Raw genomic sequence first — 19057 nt, forward strand, 5'->3', positions numbered from 1 at the left:
GCAGTGGTCCTGAGTATTGGTTCATCAATCGTGCTTATGACCCTGGCAGGATTACGTCTACAGACCATTGTAATCAACTAACAGGCTCTTCATCATGATCTTAGGTTTGAAGATCAATGCATGTATATGTGCAGCACCATAAAGTCATATTAAAACATAAGACTGTCCATGGCCAATGACAAATTGATTGGTTTTATGAGCTCAGCACAAATTCTCTTCCCTTTTTTTCAACGGGGGAGCTTTTATAGTGATCATTGTGCATAGTAATTAGGGCTGTGCAACATTCATCATTTGCTCTGATACATATCTGCGGCTGGCAAATTGCAATCAGATACAGTGGAAATCTAATCTGTGATCTCAAATCAAATTAGGTCTATTTAGACAACCTTGGGAATGGGGTGGTGAAACCCGGGCAGAAATTAGGGACTGGAAAATCAATTGTGTTCAAATCCATGAATAACAAAGTACATATCTGCTACATTTAAGAAATACAAAAATGAGAACTGACTAAATTAGAACATTGTATGTGGGGTTTAAAACCACATGACAAAAGGTACTTTGGGGACAAACTTGACAACAAATATTTGAATATGGAAAAATTGCTCCTGTCTTGATCTACGTCCAACAAGCAATTGGTCGAATCTGAAGCAAGAGACCTTAAGATGCAGCTTTTCTAATTATAGCTGCAGGTGGTATTTTGGAGCTGCTAGGTAATGGCTGAACCCACAGGGACAGTGGAGAATTCATCAGTGCTTATTATTAATCATCCCCCCAGCACTACGATGAGAGACTCAAGCTTCTATACCCACTGGACCACTCAATGTCATCCCAAATACGGGCGGAAAATTACACCCAACAGCCTTCCCTCAAAATGGATGTGAACTGGATTTTTTTTTTTTTTTTGGTGCAAAAACACCAAAAGCTCAATGTATAACCACATATTCGCAAGCTGTCAGTCACCTGCTAACGTCACATACAATAAATGCAAAAAAATTTATTAAAACAATAAAAAAAAAAAGTCCATCTTTAGTCTTGGACCTCCTTGTTCTCCAAAGACATGCAGTGCAAGTATACTACAGGAAGTATGTGAAGTTAACAGTGCAGGGCCCCTGTTTTAAAAAGTCTCCAGAGACCTGTTAGCTGGACTGCTCATTTCAATGTGTCTGTCTTGAGGTTGGAAGGCACGGACTGGCCTCTTTTCAAGGCACACACTGTCATCCCCCCATCCAAATTCAGGCACCGACACATCACCACCACAAGCGTTTCATTGCACGTCCATCTAAGAGAGTTATCTGGAAACTTTAGGCATATGTCTCTCGTATATTTCATGACAATCTTGATTTGAAGAGCCATGGTTACATATTTCTCTGCTTATTTTCAGACGACTGAAAAACTTTAATTAGATCTCTATAGCTCAGATCAGATCTATGTGATTTTAAATATAAAAAAAGGTTATGAAAAAAGTCACCAATTACATAAACACAGTCTTTATTTTGTAATATATGTAAATGAAATGCACAGCTTTCTTAACAGAATATTCCAAATCCCTTCATGGCACAATAGTTCAGGGATAACTTTGCATCTAATTCTTTCTTGTACCTGTTATCTGCAGGGAGTTTCAAGACAGTCCTGAACTCTACACCTTCAAATGTACAGGAGTGATGACTGTGAGGGGGAGAGAATTGACCCCAATCAGGTGTGTGTATATAGGAAGAGTGCTGAGCAGAGTGGTGATAGATGAGGAGCGAGGCCACGGTGCTGTTGAAGCGCCCTAGCAGGGCCACTGTTGTTGTGCTTTGGATGGAGGATGGGGGATGAAAAAAGGTGATGGGGGGACCCTGTAGGACATGCTTCTTTTTGCTCCACTGAACACCCCCCATCCCCCATCCCCACCCCCTCTGTAGACACACACACTACTGCCCCAACAAACTGACTGCAGGGCTTCAGCTGCCTCCAATCATACACACAAACACACACTTGCATGAACATTGCCATTAAACCAGAGGACAGCCTACATCAACCCGGAGTGTTGTCCCTCATCCACCCCAAAGCTGGCCCTCCGACCTCATCTCCCACTGCTCTTTTGGTGAACTGTCAAAGCCATCATTCACCATGAAAAGATATGAGAGGCAGTTGACTCCTTTACTCCGCTGGCGCCTGACTTTCACAACTCCTGCTCCCCCAGCCCACCCCACCCCTCCAGTTCATTCAGCCTCAACTTGCTCTGATGAAGGGAATAGTAATGAAACATTTAAGGTACTAAAAAAGGGAACATCAAGTGGAATTGTGCCTGTGAGTCTAATAATACAACGCAATCAATAAAAAATAGGAGGGAACTACGCAATAAAATCAGTTGTGAAGTTGGCCCCACACAGAGAAGAAATTACCTCTAAGTGGGATTTAAAAAAAAACAAAATTTTCTGGTTCAAGGAAAGGGACACTGCATGCAAAATGAGTCTTTCAAAAGTGTGCTGTTTAAAGGTCTCTCTGTTGCTGGTGGGTCTGTAATAAGTCTATATGAGCCAGAGCCGAGTTAGGAGGCCCTCTGGTGGTTACAGCACTGCCATGACACACACACACACACGCACGCACACACATACACACGTGCGCGCGCGCACACACACACACACACACACACACACACACACACACACACACACACACACACACACACACACACACCAAAGTGGTCAGTGCAATGCTCCAACTCACACATTATTTCCCTTTCTGTGTTTATCCCTTTCTGTTTCATGTTCTCTCTCTCCTCTCACACTTGTTCACTCTTACATGGCAGTAAAAAGCTTGCCAATGTTCAAATTCAAATAAGAAAAATACAATAAAACCTTTGCAGTCAACAGTTAAAAGGCAAAACATGTTGCCATCACAACAAACTAACAACACAACAAACATCCTTTTGTAAGCAATGTTTTTGTCACACTAAAAACATTTTACAAGAAAATATATACAACACAAAATCTTCCTGTGCATCCTATCTGTGTAGAAAATCCCAGAGCTGCCTGAGAAGAGAGCAAAGAGGAGCAGGAGTGGGAGAGCGAGGGGGGAAACAGAGTGAGAGAGAGAGGGAGAGAGCGGCAGAGACGGGGGAGAAACACAACTTACCTGCTGTTGTTTCAGATGCAGCAGCTCGACTGTGCTTACTTCGCTGCTCGTGTCACCAGCGCTTGATCTCCCATCTCTACTGCCAGCCTCTAATTGGCTGCTGCTTAGGGTGCTCATTCCATTTTGACTCATTGAACTGTTGCTTATTGTCTCTGTGGCCGACTCCTGCATCATCATGATTTAAAACCTAGAAGTGATTAAGAGGCACCGGTTAGGGCTCTTCTTACAATTCCCCCCTTTTTCCCTCCTATATTTTTTTTATGCTTCTATTATCAAGCCCTCATTCCCCCTCTGCAAATTAAAGCATTTAAAGAAGAGGGAGGGGGAAAGGAGAGAGGGGGATGCAGGAGGAGCAATTATGCATTCATTGTGTAAATGAAGCAATACAAAGAGATTCACGTCCTGGTGCAGGAGAGGAACCTAACTGTGTCAAACCTTGCTACCCACTAAAATCAAGGCATAAATCAAAGATTTAAGAAGCTTCTATTAACTGAACAATTATCACTCTAAATAAAAATTAATATGTAGAAATAAAGACAAAAATATGCTTATACAATTATGTGACTCAAACATTACATACATACATAATTTTTAGTATCTTTATCACTTTACAATAGCCAGACAGCAAAACTGAAGCACAGGCAGTCCTAAAATATTTCCTGTCTTGAAGCTGTAAGATTTTTAGTGTCGCGTATGAATGAAGTTGCCTAATGACGCAAAGGTAATCATGCAAAATTAAAATTTGGAGGCAGGGAGGAGGAGGAGGAGGAGGCAGCGGAACACATGGTTCAAGCTGGTGATGACTATAATGGGTTTGTCATCTTTGCTTAATAAAAACTGCCTTGGATGAAGGATACTCACATTTCCTCTTTTATTTTTCTGTTAATTAAACTACATAGTTATTTATTTACTGTAATGATGTTTTAAAAATCCCACTACAAATAAGATACATTAAAATCAGACCAGTCACAATCAAACTTTTTGGAGGAAAATAGAGGACAATTCTGCAAACAATAACATAAAACACTAAATTAATTCTTGTCTGTGGAAACTGGTGAAAGAAAGAGGAGCAAAAAGGGGAAATAAATTTATCACGGCTATCACTAATGATTGTGCTAAAAACTGCATAAATTATGCATATTACCTCCTCTCTAACCAGTAATAAATTTTTTATTATTTTCTCCAGCATCTAATGCTCTGCACCTTCACTGGAGCAGAGAAGAGTCCCACCAACATCAGTCAACATTCTCGCGCAAAAAAAAAAAAAAAAAATCCCAGATCTGGCAACTCAAGATACACAAAGGTAAATCTCTATTTGATAAAATCAGAACACAGCCTTTTAAAAGGCTTGAAGCACAACCATATGGAGTAAGTTTGGTTTGCGAATACGTTTCATTAATTAAATTTGTATTATAACAAAAGCTTTCCCTATTTTTCTTTTAAGTGCACAAATTCCTGTAGCTTTTTATAAAATAAAAGTACAAGGGCAACCCATAATCCACACACAAGAAAAGAGGGATGAATGATAATTTGTTGTGTGTTTGTGTGCATATGTGCCATGGGTGCTATGTGTATACTTTGGTCAGTAAATTTTGTTTTAATACAAGTGTGTGTGTACGTGTGTGTGTGTGCGTGTGTGTTTGTGAGTGTGAGAGTGTGTGCGCCCGGGCATGTGTGCGTGTGTTCATGTGTGTGTTTTTGACAGGGGGCTGGGGTGTGTGTGTGTGTGTGTGTGTGTGTGTGTTTTTGACGAGGGGCTGATACAAGACAGGCCTTAAAGGATGTCCACAGCCAGGATAAACAGGATCCAGGCAGAAAGAACAAACAGGACTGAGCTGTTACACAGAGCAGGGCGACAGCTGCCTGGGACACAAGTAAATAGGGAAGAGGCCAGGACAAGACGTGCTTGTGAACAAACAGGCCCCCGTTTAACACGGCACCGCTCACTACTGATTTTGAGGGGGGGGGGGGGGTCGGTCGGTGAGACAGAGGAAAAGAGAGAGAGAATGGAAGAGTGAGAAGGAGGAGGGAGGAAGGTGGTGGTGCTTGGGGGGGGGGGGGGGGGCGGCAAGACTGGCACAATGTGACATCCAATCCGGAGATGAATCTCAGCCTAAGAAACTCAAGGCTGCAGTCGAGATCAGCCGGCTAATAAGTATTCAAATTAGGCATAAATTTTACATGTCCAATGTTTAAAATATTCAGAGAAAGACTGTCTGATTGCCTTTACTACGATTTTATGAACATTCTAATGGAGCCTGGATCTCTCGTTTTTTTTCTGCTTCCTTTCTTGGAACAGCATGTTCAGAAAACTTGAAGATATATGAAACAAAGAAATTAAGATTTTTAATATACGTGCAATGCAAATACAGAGAGAGAAAGAATATTGCTCCTTTGATATTATACCTATAAGCTATAAAACATAAATGAAAAAAGCATAAAAATGTTAGAGTTTTTATTGAAATAAAATCTTAAATGGGGATTCAACAAACAAACAATACAGGCCCACAGCTATAATCTTAACTCCCTCCTCCAAAATGAAAAGTGTGCAATATGTCTAACTGCAACATAATGATAATGCAGATATATGCAAAGTATATTCGCAGAGATCAGATGGTGCTTTAACCTTAATGACAGCGGTGAGATAAATTAATTAGCCATCTAAAGGCGGCATTCAAATCTGCCAATTAAAGTGTCAATTAGAAACACAGCCAGGCTGCAATGATGAGCGGACTACCGAGCTGCCGAGCTGACTGTGGGGGTGATGGGATTGTCTCTCTTTTTCACTCACACTAGCACACACTCGCGCACGCACACCCACACACCCACACACACACACACCCACACACACACACACACACACACACACGTGCATGCACACATACAATACTCAAGAGAGACAGTTGTGACAATACTCAGCACCTGAGGGTTTGACTGCATGTGTGAGTCTATCTGCATTTGTGCGTGTATGTATCTGTGTGTTCGGCAAACCACACTTTCTCAATGCCCTGTCCTCACTCCCTGAGGGGTACCAGCCCTGACCCTTGCTCAGCTTGTCCTAAACCAACTGGGTCGGAAGGAGCCATGGCACCCCCAGCAACAATACCGAGTGGGGCCCCTGAACTGTTCTGCTGCTGCATAGGCTGCTTTAATGCTGCATGAGAGAGGCTGTACGCAAGTATATTTGACATCCCATAAATTGCTGGTGTCCTGCATTTCAACACATCCTCTATTCGGTGCCAGATCCTCAAGCCATAATCTTTCAATGAGGGAGAACCTCGACCACTTATTATCATGATCGAAAACAGAGAGGCTCCTCGTGCCCTGATAGTATAACAGTTATTCTAGAGCTTCTAGCAAAAAGCCATAGTCGTGTTACATGGTGTTTAACTTGAGAGTTGGTGGGAAGATGGAGAAAGCAAGGCAGAGATAATGTGACATTCCCAAAAATGTATAATGCTTCGATCGCTTATTAGCCAACAAAGTGGAGAATTTCACGAAGAAGTTAAGACAAAGACCTACATTTTTAAAGCTCCACCTATTGTGTCATCTCGTGCGACCCATGCTTGCAATCCCCTCTTCAATATATATTCATTTGCAGATCTGGTTCCTAGATCAGGTGTAAAATCTGTGACAATACATATGCCCCAGAAGGTTGGGAGAATTTCTCCCTTTTCTCCCAAGAAGTGACACAACAAGGAGAATTGAGCCTTTTATTGCCTAACACACATACACACTCGTTCGCACATACACACCAAACATACACACACCTATCATTAAAGGGGAAAGAAGCAGCCCTCCATCTTTGTTTGCGAGCTCTAAAAGCCCTTAATGTAGCCTCATTACCTGGCCTGTCTCCCGCTCTATCATGTGCAGTAAACACACACTATGACACTGGCCATCCATCTAGCGGGAATACACAGCTGTCTGCTGTCTGGGGAACACTGGTGAATTTAACACACACAGAGCCTCACATACACATATCATTGTTAACACACAACAGGCTTGACACTGGTTCATTCACACTCTCTGGGCTATCCATTTTCACTACTTCTCCATCCAAAACACTGATCCATTCCCTCATTTTATATGCCTCAGTTGCCAAAAAATATTTTCATTAGGGTGACAAAAAAGAAGGGAAAAAAATGACCTGTATATTCCAGATGTTGGTTCATTATTCAGTTCACATCTCAGGTGGCTGTCTGGAATTCTTTCGGTGTGTAAGAGCACAATAATAAAAAAAAAAAAAATAATAGAAATTACATTTCACAGTCTGCTGACTCTTCACAGCTCTCTCATCAAGCCAAGATATGGTTACCATTTAAAATAATCACAGATTCTGTGCTTGAGTGAAATTAATTCATCATTGCCATAAGTTACTATGCATACAAAATAAAGAAGTAACTGGGCAAGGGCACAGGCTCACATATTCAATACTTAAGATTGCTTAATAAATCAAAATGCCACATATGTGCTGACTGCATTTTAAAAAGATATATTTAAAGACCAAATCATGGAGTGTAAAAGTTTTGAATAACTTATTGTTGGCTTATATAAATGTATGATCTGAGATTATGATCATTGATTTGTTTATACTTGTGTGTTAAATGTGTTTGCATTTTCTTCTGGTTTACTTCAACATTCAAGCAGTGGAAACAGGAAAAACGGCCACTTGGAAAGCCATGTTCAAAAAAACCCAGTCTCCCAGATTAAGTAAAGCAAGCCAGGCTGCCGTGCCTCAGAATGAAAAGCTTCCTTTTTGGCAGTAAAGGGCCACCATAAAAGAGCCTTAATGACTACTTCTTATAAACCTGTGTATGGTAATGGTTTCTGCTCTCAGATAGAGGAATTTCAAAAGTGCTTCACCGGTGAATAAAGATTGCTTTGGAAGAGAGAGGGGCTGAAGAAATCATATTTACAAAATCAGGAGTGGCGCTAAATGAAAGGAGATGAATATGAATAATGGACTTTGCTTTTCTGGGATTAACATTATTCAAAGCCACAGAATCAAATGTGGTTATCTCCTGTCCAATGAGCCCTACATTGAGAAAAAAAAATTTCAATTCTTCATTTGAGCCGACAATAAATTGTAGTTCTGTGATAGGAGACATTCAGTCAAGAATGTTCAGAACTTAATTCTTGTCTATTTACAATAAGGAGATGAGACAGAATAAGATAAAAGACAGACTATTTGCCATAGTGTGTAAGTGTCCCTGAATGGAGTGAATGGAGAGTGTGTGAGAGTCAGTGTTTGTGGAAAAAGGGGAGAAAAAAACTGACAAAGAAAACCAGACGAAAGAGTGTAAAGTGCATGTGCAATTGTATGGCCTGCACAATGTCTCCTTAGAATCAAATGTGCAAGAGAAACTAGTGAATAGTATGTGTGATACTATATTAATACAAGTTCATTTTTATGAATGCAACCAGCACTGGAACTTGACAATGAAAAACCTGTTATTGTACACTGACTATCCTATTACTAGGTAAAGCAAGACAGATATAAATTAAATCAAAAAGATGCAATTTAGTAAAAAATTGGGGGAAATATTTTACGATAAAATTGAGCTAATGCACTTCTCTAAAAAAAACATTACCATGGTGCGGATCGTCCCAAACAGAAAGAGAAAGAGGAGGAGAGAAAGTACTTTTCTCCTGTGTTGAGCCTCATCCCATATCATTTACCCATCAGTCACCTCATTCTGCTGAGGCAGGAGACATGCCCCACCGCTGTGGCTGAGCGAGACAGTGACGAAAGCTGATCAGTCGTCTCTAATTTGCATATTCGCCAATTCCATTAATTAACTCAGCCCACCTAATCAGGGCTAATTGACCTATAAAGAGGGGAGGCCTCATTGTCTCGTCCAATCATCTTTACCACGAGGAGAGGAGGTGCACCAGTGAATACAGGGTGCTTCCGACCTTCCTGTATTTATAGACCTCATGCTTGGAAGAGTTCCACTCTGAGGAGACACATTTTACTGTGTACCCCGAACTAAAGAGATCAAGACTGAACCGCTTTGATGGGGAGTCGGAAAAGGAGAGAATGGACAATTTCTTTCACTTATTCTTTTTGAGGGGAAAAGAGAAAAATTGGGAGTGAATGAGTAAAGAAGAGGCTGGCCTGACTCCCTCGCTCCTCTCCAAAGCGCAGCAGATCCAGCGGACAGGCGCAGGGAGCCAGCCGCAGCCGGCGCAGCTACAGAGACATAGCTCATTGTGACGTTTCCAGTTATTTCTGGTTGATTAGGGCCATTATGTCTCCAGCTCTGATTTATGTTGTCATTCCCCCTCAGCAGTCCTGCATCGATAGATCTTAATGAATTGGTAAATAAGGGTGAAGATTGCAGTTGACAACACCGCAACATTCCTTATTCATACCAGACAAGATTTATGTAACCAATTAGGAGCATAACAGGGGGGGACTGGTGAGGAGCGGCAAAACATCTTTCCCAAGCAAAATGACCAAAGTCAAACCCAAAACAAACAGATAATAACCAGCCTTTTATTGGGCTAAGTCACACTTTTATCAAGGGACTTGAAAACCGGTCCAGTAAAATGATCATTCCTGCTTCTCTTAGGATGAATGAATTGATTTCATCAAAATATGTATAGCAAAAGCAGAGACTTTTTGCTCCTCCCTTAAGAACACACTCCGTAATTCCCTCCATATGTGAATACACTTTCAAACTGAAGATGTCGATGGAATCAACAGATTAAAAATGAAGTCCTTGCCAACAAAGATCCACTTTCATAATAAAATCATAAAATATATATATATATGTGTATATATATGTATATATACTGTATGTGTGTGTGTGGGTGTGTGCGTGTGTGTGTGTGTGTGTGTGTGTGTGTGTGTGTGTGTGACAGTGTGTTGTGGGGTGGCATGCAAATCAAGTGTTCAATTTGAATTTTATACATTTAGAAAGAAATAGTAATTTCTAAATTTTCACCATTTTCTTTTCCAACGCTCTAATTCTAGAAGAAAAATAAAGGCCTCTCTGTTGAGAAAAACGGATAAAAGTGCTGATCATCAATAGCCTGCGACAAGCCAGGAAGACCCATAGGGCAGGAGTGAACAGAGGTGGAAAATTAAAGCAAGAGTGATACGGGAGCCGGCTCCTTTCAGACTCTCTCCCTTCAAGCACATGCAAATGAGAGCGTGCTGCTTAACTGCATCATTTATGTGGATAATAGCGGCATCATCATTACGGGAACTCAAATTAAATTACATCACAATTAGCATAACAAAGTGATTGGTTAAACGTTCAAAACAAATAACGTAGCTCTGCTAATGAACAATGTTAATTGGCTGATGTGCATCCTAAATAAAACATATCAGTAAACATGTGTTTTACTTTAATCATTTCTAAATTCCAATTTTCCTTTTTTTTCCACAATAAGACAGACGTGGGGGGAAAATGAAAAAAGACGACTCAAAACTGTATATTGCCAGGGGGATTTGTAAGCTGAAATATAAAATGTGTAGCATTTAATTTTATTGAGCTAAAGAACCTATTATATGCCAGACTCTAGAGAACAACGTAAATTATCTGCCTTCAAAATGGAGTTTGGCCAATTCTCCATGTGAACTAATCACATAGCTCATTATGCATTAGGGTATTAAATTATGAAGAAGAGTCCCTTTCGCATTCCTGCACAAAGCTCTATGAAATGTTAATAGTATGCCCACAATAGCCCAATACCATGCCTTGCTCACCCTCATCAATATTTAAGTAAACAAATTATTCCACTCGCCTTTGATAAAGATAATTAGTGCTTCGCCGTTTATCAGTCTCGTGACCTCTCTACTCTTCAAACTAAACATCTGCTTGTATGAGTTTTTCATTTTTCCTTCAACACCACGAGACTGGAGAGACACAAGAAAAGCTTTGCCCTCACAAAACACACATCTGGATCTGATTAATATTTGATTATTATTAGCTTATGAGAGGTTACACACTGGCAGCGCCCTCTAATTCTTTTAACTGTATGACCATTAATGATCAATAATTAGCTTAGCAAGCAAGTAGCAACAATTGAAAATACCAAAAAAGTGCAGCACCAGAAAATACCATGGTGCACACGCACGCACGGACGCAGGCACGCACGGACGCAGGCACGCACGCATGCACACACACACACACACACACACACACACACACACACACACGCACACACACACTGGGCCATTCATCAGCACTAATTAAGCAGCCGATTATCAGAGCCTGCAGACCAAGGCTGCACAGTTACACAGTGGGACGAGCAGCGGGGAAGGCAGGAGACACAGCCTGGCAATAAAATACAACCATTAAACACAGCCAAGAGCCTGAAGTTGACTACGGACGACAGTGGATTGATGGATGGATTGGTGATTGATGAATGGGTGGATGGGAAGATGGATGAATGGACACAGTCTCCCTGACTTTTTTCTTTTTTTTACCTGAAGGTGAAGAGTGCCAGAGAGCTTGACCAGAGAACAGAGTACTTGCCTCTGCCACCGCCAAGGGTGTCTAGCAGCAACGGCCGCAAGTCGTCTGGTGTCACCGCGTGGAGAGGCAACACTATCTGTGTCATCACTCCAGCCGTGTTTATGGGGGATGGCATCATAAACAAGCCAGCTCCCCCCCACCATCCACCAACCAGCCCCCGCCCCAGTTCCCCTGCTCCCTCTCTCTCCTCTCCCTCTCTCGCCACCTCACCACCACCGTGCCATTCATGCATACTTAAATCACCCGCGCCCCATTAAAAAAAAAAAAGAAAGCCCAGATGCCTCTCCTGACAATTATTCTATCATTTCCAGTTGTCACCAGGGCAATTACCAAGCCGGGCCCCCTGTGCAGGTTGGACATGCAGGCCCGATTGGTGAGACTTGAGTTGGGGGAGAGACGGAAAAGAGTGGGAGAGGAGGACAGCGGAAGGTGTGTGTGTGTGTGTGTGTGTGTGAGAGAGAGAGAGAGAGAGAGTGTGAGAGAGAGAGAGGGTGTGTGAGAGAGAGAGGAGATATATGTGTGTGCATGTATGCATGAATGTGAATGAAAGGGGGGGGGGGTAGTGTACAAAATGGAAATTTATGACAGAGACATGGAAGAGTCTTTCTGTCTCCTCACTGGAAATAACTCAACCATCATTTCTTATGCCTGCTACCAATGAAATATATCACAATTACTGGAAATCATTACTTCTTACTTGATTCTACATTTGACGTGTAATTAAAGGCACGGCCATTTTAGTTTGTTTTCTATTGTCTTGAATTTAGGACAAATGTCACTTTTTTAGTTAGATTACTTCTTGCAAATAGAGATAATTTGGGTGTAGAAACATAAGTGAAACTGTGTATAAGTGCTCTGTGTGTGTGGGTGGGTCTTCTGTGTGTGAATGAGAAAGTGTGTGTGGGGATCCTCACACGGGGAGTGCTGTGAGTCCTTGCAGGATGCTTCTCAACTCTCCCCTTGCACCTCTTGCTTACCAGGCAGCTCTCGCTGCTCTCCCTGCTCTTGCTCTAATCACACATCCGTTTCTCTCTCACCATCGCTTTCTCTGATGAAAGTGCGCGCACACACACACACACACACACACACACACACACACACACACACACACACACACACACACACACACACACACACACATACACAGCCGGACCGGCTCACTGCTTTACTCTACGTAGTCGCTGTCGCTGAGTCGAGAGGGGAACGGAGAGCTGAAAGAGGGCTGGAGGACGCTGCTACTACTAGTTGCCGAGGTATGTGTCTGGCTTTATTCTAGAGCAGTTCAGTGCTTTTCTCTTCAGATCTGCTTGTGTGCATGCCATTGAGAGTGTGTGAGTGTAAAGAATCTGAATGGGATTACTGAAGGACTGAGCGGCAGTTGGTAGCCTCCATGCCGTGCTCTGGCAGAGAGTGAATAGGGCTCTTAAAAACAATTAGCCACATCACATCCATGCATTGGTCAGAAAGACCCGATTACAAAGCACTGATTTCCTTCCAGGTACACATCTAAACATAAATAGTCCAGAGAGAGGTAGACCAGGACAGATAAAATGACCTACCTTTTAAGCAATAAGAGAGAAATCCACTCTCCCCGATAAGAATCATTTGAAGAAGTACTCTCAGAAGCGTGGAAACATTAGTGTGTGTCAAAAAATGAAGAGAGGAGGAAAAATGCCACTAGTAGAAAACAGAGCAAGTGGAACCAAAAAAAAGGAGAAAGAAAAAAGTAGAGGGAAACTAGCTTGAAAACATCACCAGAGAAGTATTTACAGCGGTATTTACAGTATTGTGAGGGGAGAGCACCTCTGCCTGGTCACGTCTGAGAGACAGTTGCCGTTTCAGTGCTGCCTAATTAAAACAAGTCAGGCAGCCCCGCTGGATTGTGTTGACGCCTGAGGACCAATAGTACACAAAAACCAGTGGCTTGTTCGGTGGGGTAGGGGGGCTGGCCGTGGGGGGGGGGGGGGGGGGGTGGAGAGGAGGGGGCGGAGGGTGGCGAGAGTTGGCAGAGGAATGGTGTGTGTGTATGGGGGGTGTACTGCATGTGTGTGTATAAGGGGGGTTCAGAAGAAGCGTTTGTTGAGGAATCTGATATATAACAGAGACCACAAGAAGTGGGGAGACCTCCACACACTTTTTTCTTTGATGAACTGCTAAGATAATGTGTTTTGAGGCTCATTTGCTAATGTGCCATCACCGCTGCTTACTCTCCAAATAAATTTTTAGCACAACCATGAATCATTGGCCAAATTCACTAATGGAAAAATATATGGGAAGATGCATTTTTTAAAAGTGAAACACACAACACTAACTTCTCACAGATTTTCCATTCAACCACAGTTTTTTAAAAGCTTGGTTTACCACTTGATAAAAGGAAAACGTGTCTGCAGATGAAGATTCAGATATCTGCAAATGTCTCTGCTAATGAAGTAGTGCAGTATCTCTAACTGGAACCGCAAAAACCGCCAATCCCTACTGTCTGCTCAAGAAGCCAATGAAAACTGACACAAGCTGAATTAAGCGGAGCTCACATGTGCTGAATGTGATGTATCGACATGTTTCCCCTACTGTAAACAATATGCGCAGCAGGCAATGAGATGGAACATTTAGGGCTAATGGTGTTTGCTAACCCTTTGTCATTTTTTTTAATTCCCCACTTTCTCTTCTCCTCTCTGTCTCTCTCTCCCTTGCATGCCACAGATGTTTTTCTTAGTCGCTCCAACCGACAGGAATCTACTGGAAAGAAAAAAGGCTTGGTCTTCCCCAGGAGAGAAGAGTACAAAGCCCCCAGTCTGCTCGCAGCAGATGCAGAAAGCCAGTCCATCTGCCACCAGCTCGCTGCCACTTGGGCCTAAGAGATTTTATACAAGAGGGGACTCTTTCTGTTTTTTTTTTTTTTGTTGTTTTTTTTTTACATCTGCCAACATAAGTTTGTGCTATATACAAAGAATCAAATGCAAACATCCAAATCTGGCAGAGATGGAACTCCAAAATTAAATTCACACTACACACAGACATGCAGGCAGCCACAGCATGAGGTTATGTGGAGTGCAGGAACTTTTATGTTTTAAAGAGAGGCACCCGGGGCAACTATGACAGATTTATTTAGGAAAAGACATAGCCCCTGACACAGGGTAAAGACCACTTGAACTCGCAGCTCTGAGCAGCTCGCTGGCATGATTTAACAGGCTCTGAATAGCACATTATCTCCCCGGCTCCGCTGGAGCATATTTCAGCCGTATGATATCATTATTAAGAGACCACCACAGACTAAAAGATGCAACATTTTCATTAGCGTCAGCTGTCTGAGCTCTGAGGCAGGAAGGTAAACACTAAACAATCATGGCAGGGAAGAGAAAGGAAAGAGAAAGAGGGGATCGAGAGAATGACAGGGGGAGGGATGACAAGTGCAAAAGCAAGTGAGAGAAAAAAAGACACCGATAGAGAGAAGCAAAGGGGGGCTAGCATTAAACAACTGCCGTTAATTGCTCTAAGCATCCACATTATGCCAGTAATTTCTCCCACTTCTTTTTCAGCCCTGAGAGCTTCAGGCTAGAAAGCTCCTTCAGCCCTTTGAATAATCTACTCAGAGTGCCTCACTAGCAAAGACAAACACGAGAAACATTTGCTTCACTAGGGGAATGCTATGCCTATTTCTACACATCTGTGACAATCATGCACCTCCTTCCTCCCAGTTATTTATCCCCTTTGTCTCTTCTTCCTATGCTTTCCGCTGCCAAGGTCAACAGAGACAAACAGGCCCACCAGCATCTTGATGTGGTGGCAGCAGAATAGTGAGGGAAAAGATGGTTTAAAAAGGGGGGGAGGGGTGGGAGGTGTAGTTGTGTTGAGAGGAGGGGTGATGGTGGCAGCAGCTGGTTACCAACCCTGGCAAGAGAAGCAGCAACAGCGGAGCAGTGGTGGTGCAACGCCGTAACAATGATGTTGCTTCCCGTCTCCTGACACTGATTACTTCCATAGTTTACATTCACACTACCACGAACTATTAATTTTCAGTTAAAGCCACCATGAAGTGCATTGCCTCTGGGGCATTTGACAGTCTTCACAGTGGTTTCTGCCACCATCACTTCCATGCTACTAAGCCACCGCAAAGTACATGGAAAACACTCTGGCTTCTCCGACTATGAGGGTTGCATTTATTGGAGCCCAAGTGCCAAAAAGCTTCACTTTGTATCAGGAGGGTATCCATTTGAATGTCCTCCTCCCTCACATTTAGGAGCCAGTCAAGCAAAATGAAGTGATTTCAACGGCTGCTAAAATATGCTGAACCTCTCCTTACGACTCTCGCACAGTGATAACAAATGGTACTAAAGAGCAAAATACCTCACATATGAACCATATTCATTAGTTGTCACACAAATGTTGTACAAGCACAATTCATGAGCCACTTAGTCCTGCTTACTGAAAAAAGGCCAAATAAGGCATAATGAGGGGGTAGAGCTCTTTTTAGTCCTGGGCAACATTGATCACACGATATGTTGCTTATGGCCAGAGAGCAGAGACCATTACGGACCGGTGATTATATAAGTGGTTGGAAGGCAGCACCATTTTAATTTACTGTACTTAAGCACCAGGGTATCCATGGCAACTTGCCTTGCCCTGTTCAGAAACTCCCTAATGAAATGCCTATTAAGTGGCTGATAATGACAGTGTCCAAACATATTTGCATATGTATTTCAATTCAAAAAATAAAAGCAATGAATAAAAGAAGAGAAGAGCCTGATTACTGCAATCACAATTACTGATTTTATTTGGTTTGTTTACTGAAAGACTTAGGAAATATACAATTTCTTAAGAGGCGTATATTACAAATGCGTAGCTGTTGAAATCTAGTTTCTCTTTATGTATTTGATTTTTTTCAAACTTGAATAAAAGATTTGCAGTGATGAGTGTGAATTGAACGCTCACTCTCTTCCTCTGGGAGTCTCTACATGTGACTTCCATTTGCGACTTTGGCTGAGTGCCCAACAGGACATCCCTAAGAGAGTGTTTGCTTGACTCAATATCAACAACCCAAGTAAGCAGCTGGAGGGAGATTCTCTAGCCAAGCCCGGCTTCAGGTTCCTATTGAAAATAAACCAGGTTGTACATTCATTGGGCCCAGAAATATCAACACACTCTGCAAGGAGCCACGTATAGCACTCAGCAGCGTTCCGCTGGTGCCTCTCCAAGGCTTAATGATACCTGCACCTCCCCTCCAGCTGCTTCTGCCGAAACCGCTGCTACACACAGACAGCAGGCGGGTGGGAATTAAAGTATACATTACAGCAGAAAAATAAAAAGAGATTGAAATGACAGAAATCAGACAGTTCAAGCTGACCGGGTCTCTTGAAAGGAAAGAGCTGGTAGGGTAGCAACAGACGCTTAAGGTTAAATTGGCACTTCACACACACACACACACACACACACACACACACACACACACACACACACACACACACACACACACACACACACACCTTTGCTTCAAAAGTATATCTGAATTAAACGCATTGCTGAAATCAAAGACCCAGCCAAGCAGGTCAATTTCAACAAGCAAAAGCAGCTCGCAGCAGTTGACCTGTTATGACGCAGACAGGAATTAGATGGACTAGCGCTTCCATTTTTTTCTTCAGTATTAGATGTTATCATATAGTAACAGTGGTTGGGGTTTAAATTAAGATTCCTACACAGAAAAACATACATAACTATACTGAGTTATTGTTTCTCTAATGTTTATGGCTGAGATGGCATAAAGATCAAGTAATCACTTTAAAAACGTGAGATACAATGGTCATTTCACGCATCCAGATTTCCTGTCAAGGAAACTGAAACCCTATTTATGACAGTGATATGTGATGTCTGAGCAACCCACTGAAACAGCTCTGCCAAAGAGATTATCATTCCCAGAACTATGACTGCACAGTTGAATGGCAGCGGGACAAGCTCCACTGGCAGTCAAAAGAGCACAACACCTGTATGTGCTGCAGCCACTATCGAAGGGCCAAGAAACTTTGTCAATGTAGCGCTGAAAAATAATTCCATGTGGGATGACAGAAAAATCAAACACACTGACCATGAATCAGATAATGGAGAGAATTGAAGAATAATCTATTGAAATGTGGAGCATGCAGCTGGAATCCTGCGATTACCTCGGCCTTACTGCTGACACAGTGGCTAACCATTCATGCCTAAAACAGCATTCAACTAGACACCAATTACACTTAAAAAAAAAAAAAAAGCCCTGATGAAATTAATTCAGGAAAATGGCATTCCGGCAAAGAATAATAAACTCATTATACGGACATTTCAAACTCTCTATTCTCTACACCGCGGCTAATTCAAACCTAATTTTTACTAGCCACTAATTTGAGGGCGAAGGGTGGGGGGCTGGGGGTAGGAAATACATCTGGAGGTAATTCATTGTCAGGAACTGAGCCCAGTGGAGGCTATGATAACACCCCCCAAAAAAATTAAAGTGAGAGAGAGAGAGAGAGAGAGAGAGAGAGAGAGAGAGAGAGAGAGAGAGAAGACATCAAGAAGGAACTATTTAAAAGAGTGGGACTTCCGGACCCCTGAAATGACACACAAAAATGTTTTCATTATGTTCTCCCCAGACACAAGCTGGAGAGGATATAGGTGCTAAAAACACTGGCTAATAAATAAGGGGAATGGAAGAGATCTTTTCAGGACATGTGGGGCTTCACGTGGTTGTCCAGACAGCTGCACTGGTTCAGGGTTTAGTAAATGGCTTGAGATGGAGATTGGAAGAGAGGGTATGAGTGGGAGGGTTCTTTTTGAAACTGGGTGCTGTGCCCACTCTAAAGGCACTCCGAAGTTTATGAGGACGTCCACCTCTAAAGTGACCAACTACATCTGGCTGGGCCTAAGTGGACTGTCTAATAAATGGCACACTTTCTCAGTGATCCAAAGTTTCAAAGTGCAAAATAAAGGGTATCCAGCTGTATCAGGTTCACTGTATGTATGCAGACTTAACAGCTATTTTCATGTATTTTGTGGAATATCACTGCATCACTCCAATTTGTCATGGAGTGGACACAGAGTTGGAAAACACTTTTTTTTTTGGATTAAGCTTAAAGAACGACGCATCACACTGATCAAGTTGAGAGAATTAAATTAAGTTTAACTCCCAACAATCGGGCACAATGAAAAATCCCTACAGGACATTAACATATGATAGCGAAAGCTGCCACAATCTATTCCACACCCAGACCCCCCCTGCTCCCCACTTCCATCCTTTACCACCCCTCCAACACTAAATGTATTTTCCAAATGAAAATAAACGGACTCCGACCGGTTTGAGGCAGTCATACTCGGGAATATGAGATCAAATAAAGGCTTCTGTGGAGGCTGAAAGGAGAAATGAAATGGCTTCTGAGGGGAGATGTACCGAGTAATAAAATTACTCCTTTATATCTTCCTAA

General features: G+C 42.3%; 1 protein-coding gene across 5 annotated transcripts in view; it reads right to left on the reverse strand.

The window, feature by feature from the left end:
- The window catches only part of foxp2 (forkhead box P2), a 102670-nt gene that overhangs the window by 58571 nt on the left and 25042 nt on the right, over positions 1–19057 (reverse strand). For 3 of the 5 annotated variants that reach the window (XM_086202274.1, XM_086202273.1, XM_086202277.1), the window contains one exon: positions 3121–3307. The exons of 1 other annotated variant lie outside the window; for it this stretch is intronic. In XM_086202274.1, the coding sequence (XP_086058400.1) occupies positions 3121–3297 (177 nt within the window). In that variant the 5' untranslated portion in view covers positions 3298–3307. Of the gene's footprint in view, positions 1–3120; positions 3308–13171; positions 13559–19057 lie in introns of those variants that run through there. One more of the 5 variants, XM_086202275.1, reaches the window with a different exon arrangement.

This window comes from Aulostomus chinensis, chromosome 4 (assembly GCF_037954235.1).
Source record: "Aulostomus chinensis isolate RoL2024-O1b breed Wild chromosome 4, RoL_Achi_v1.0, whole genome shotgun sequence".
Taxonomy (NCBI): Eukaryota; Metazoa; Chordata; class Actinopteri; order Syngnathiformes; family Aulostomidae; genus Aulostomus; species Aulostomus chinensis.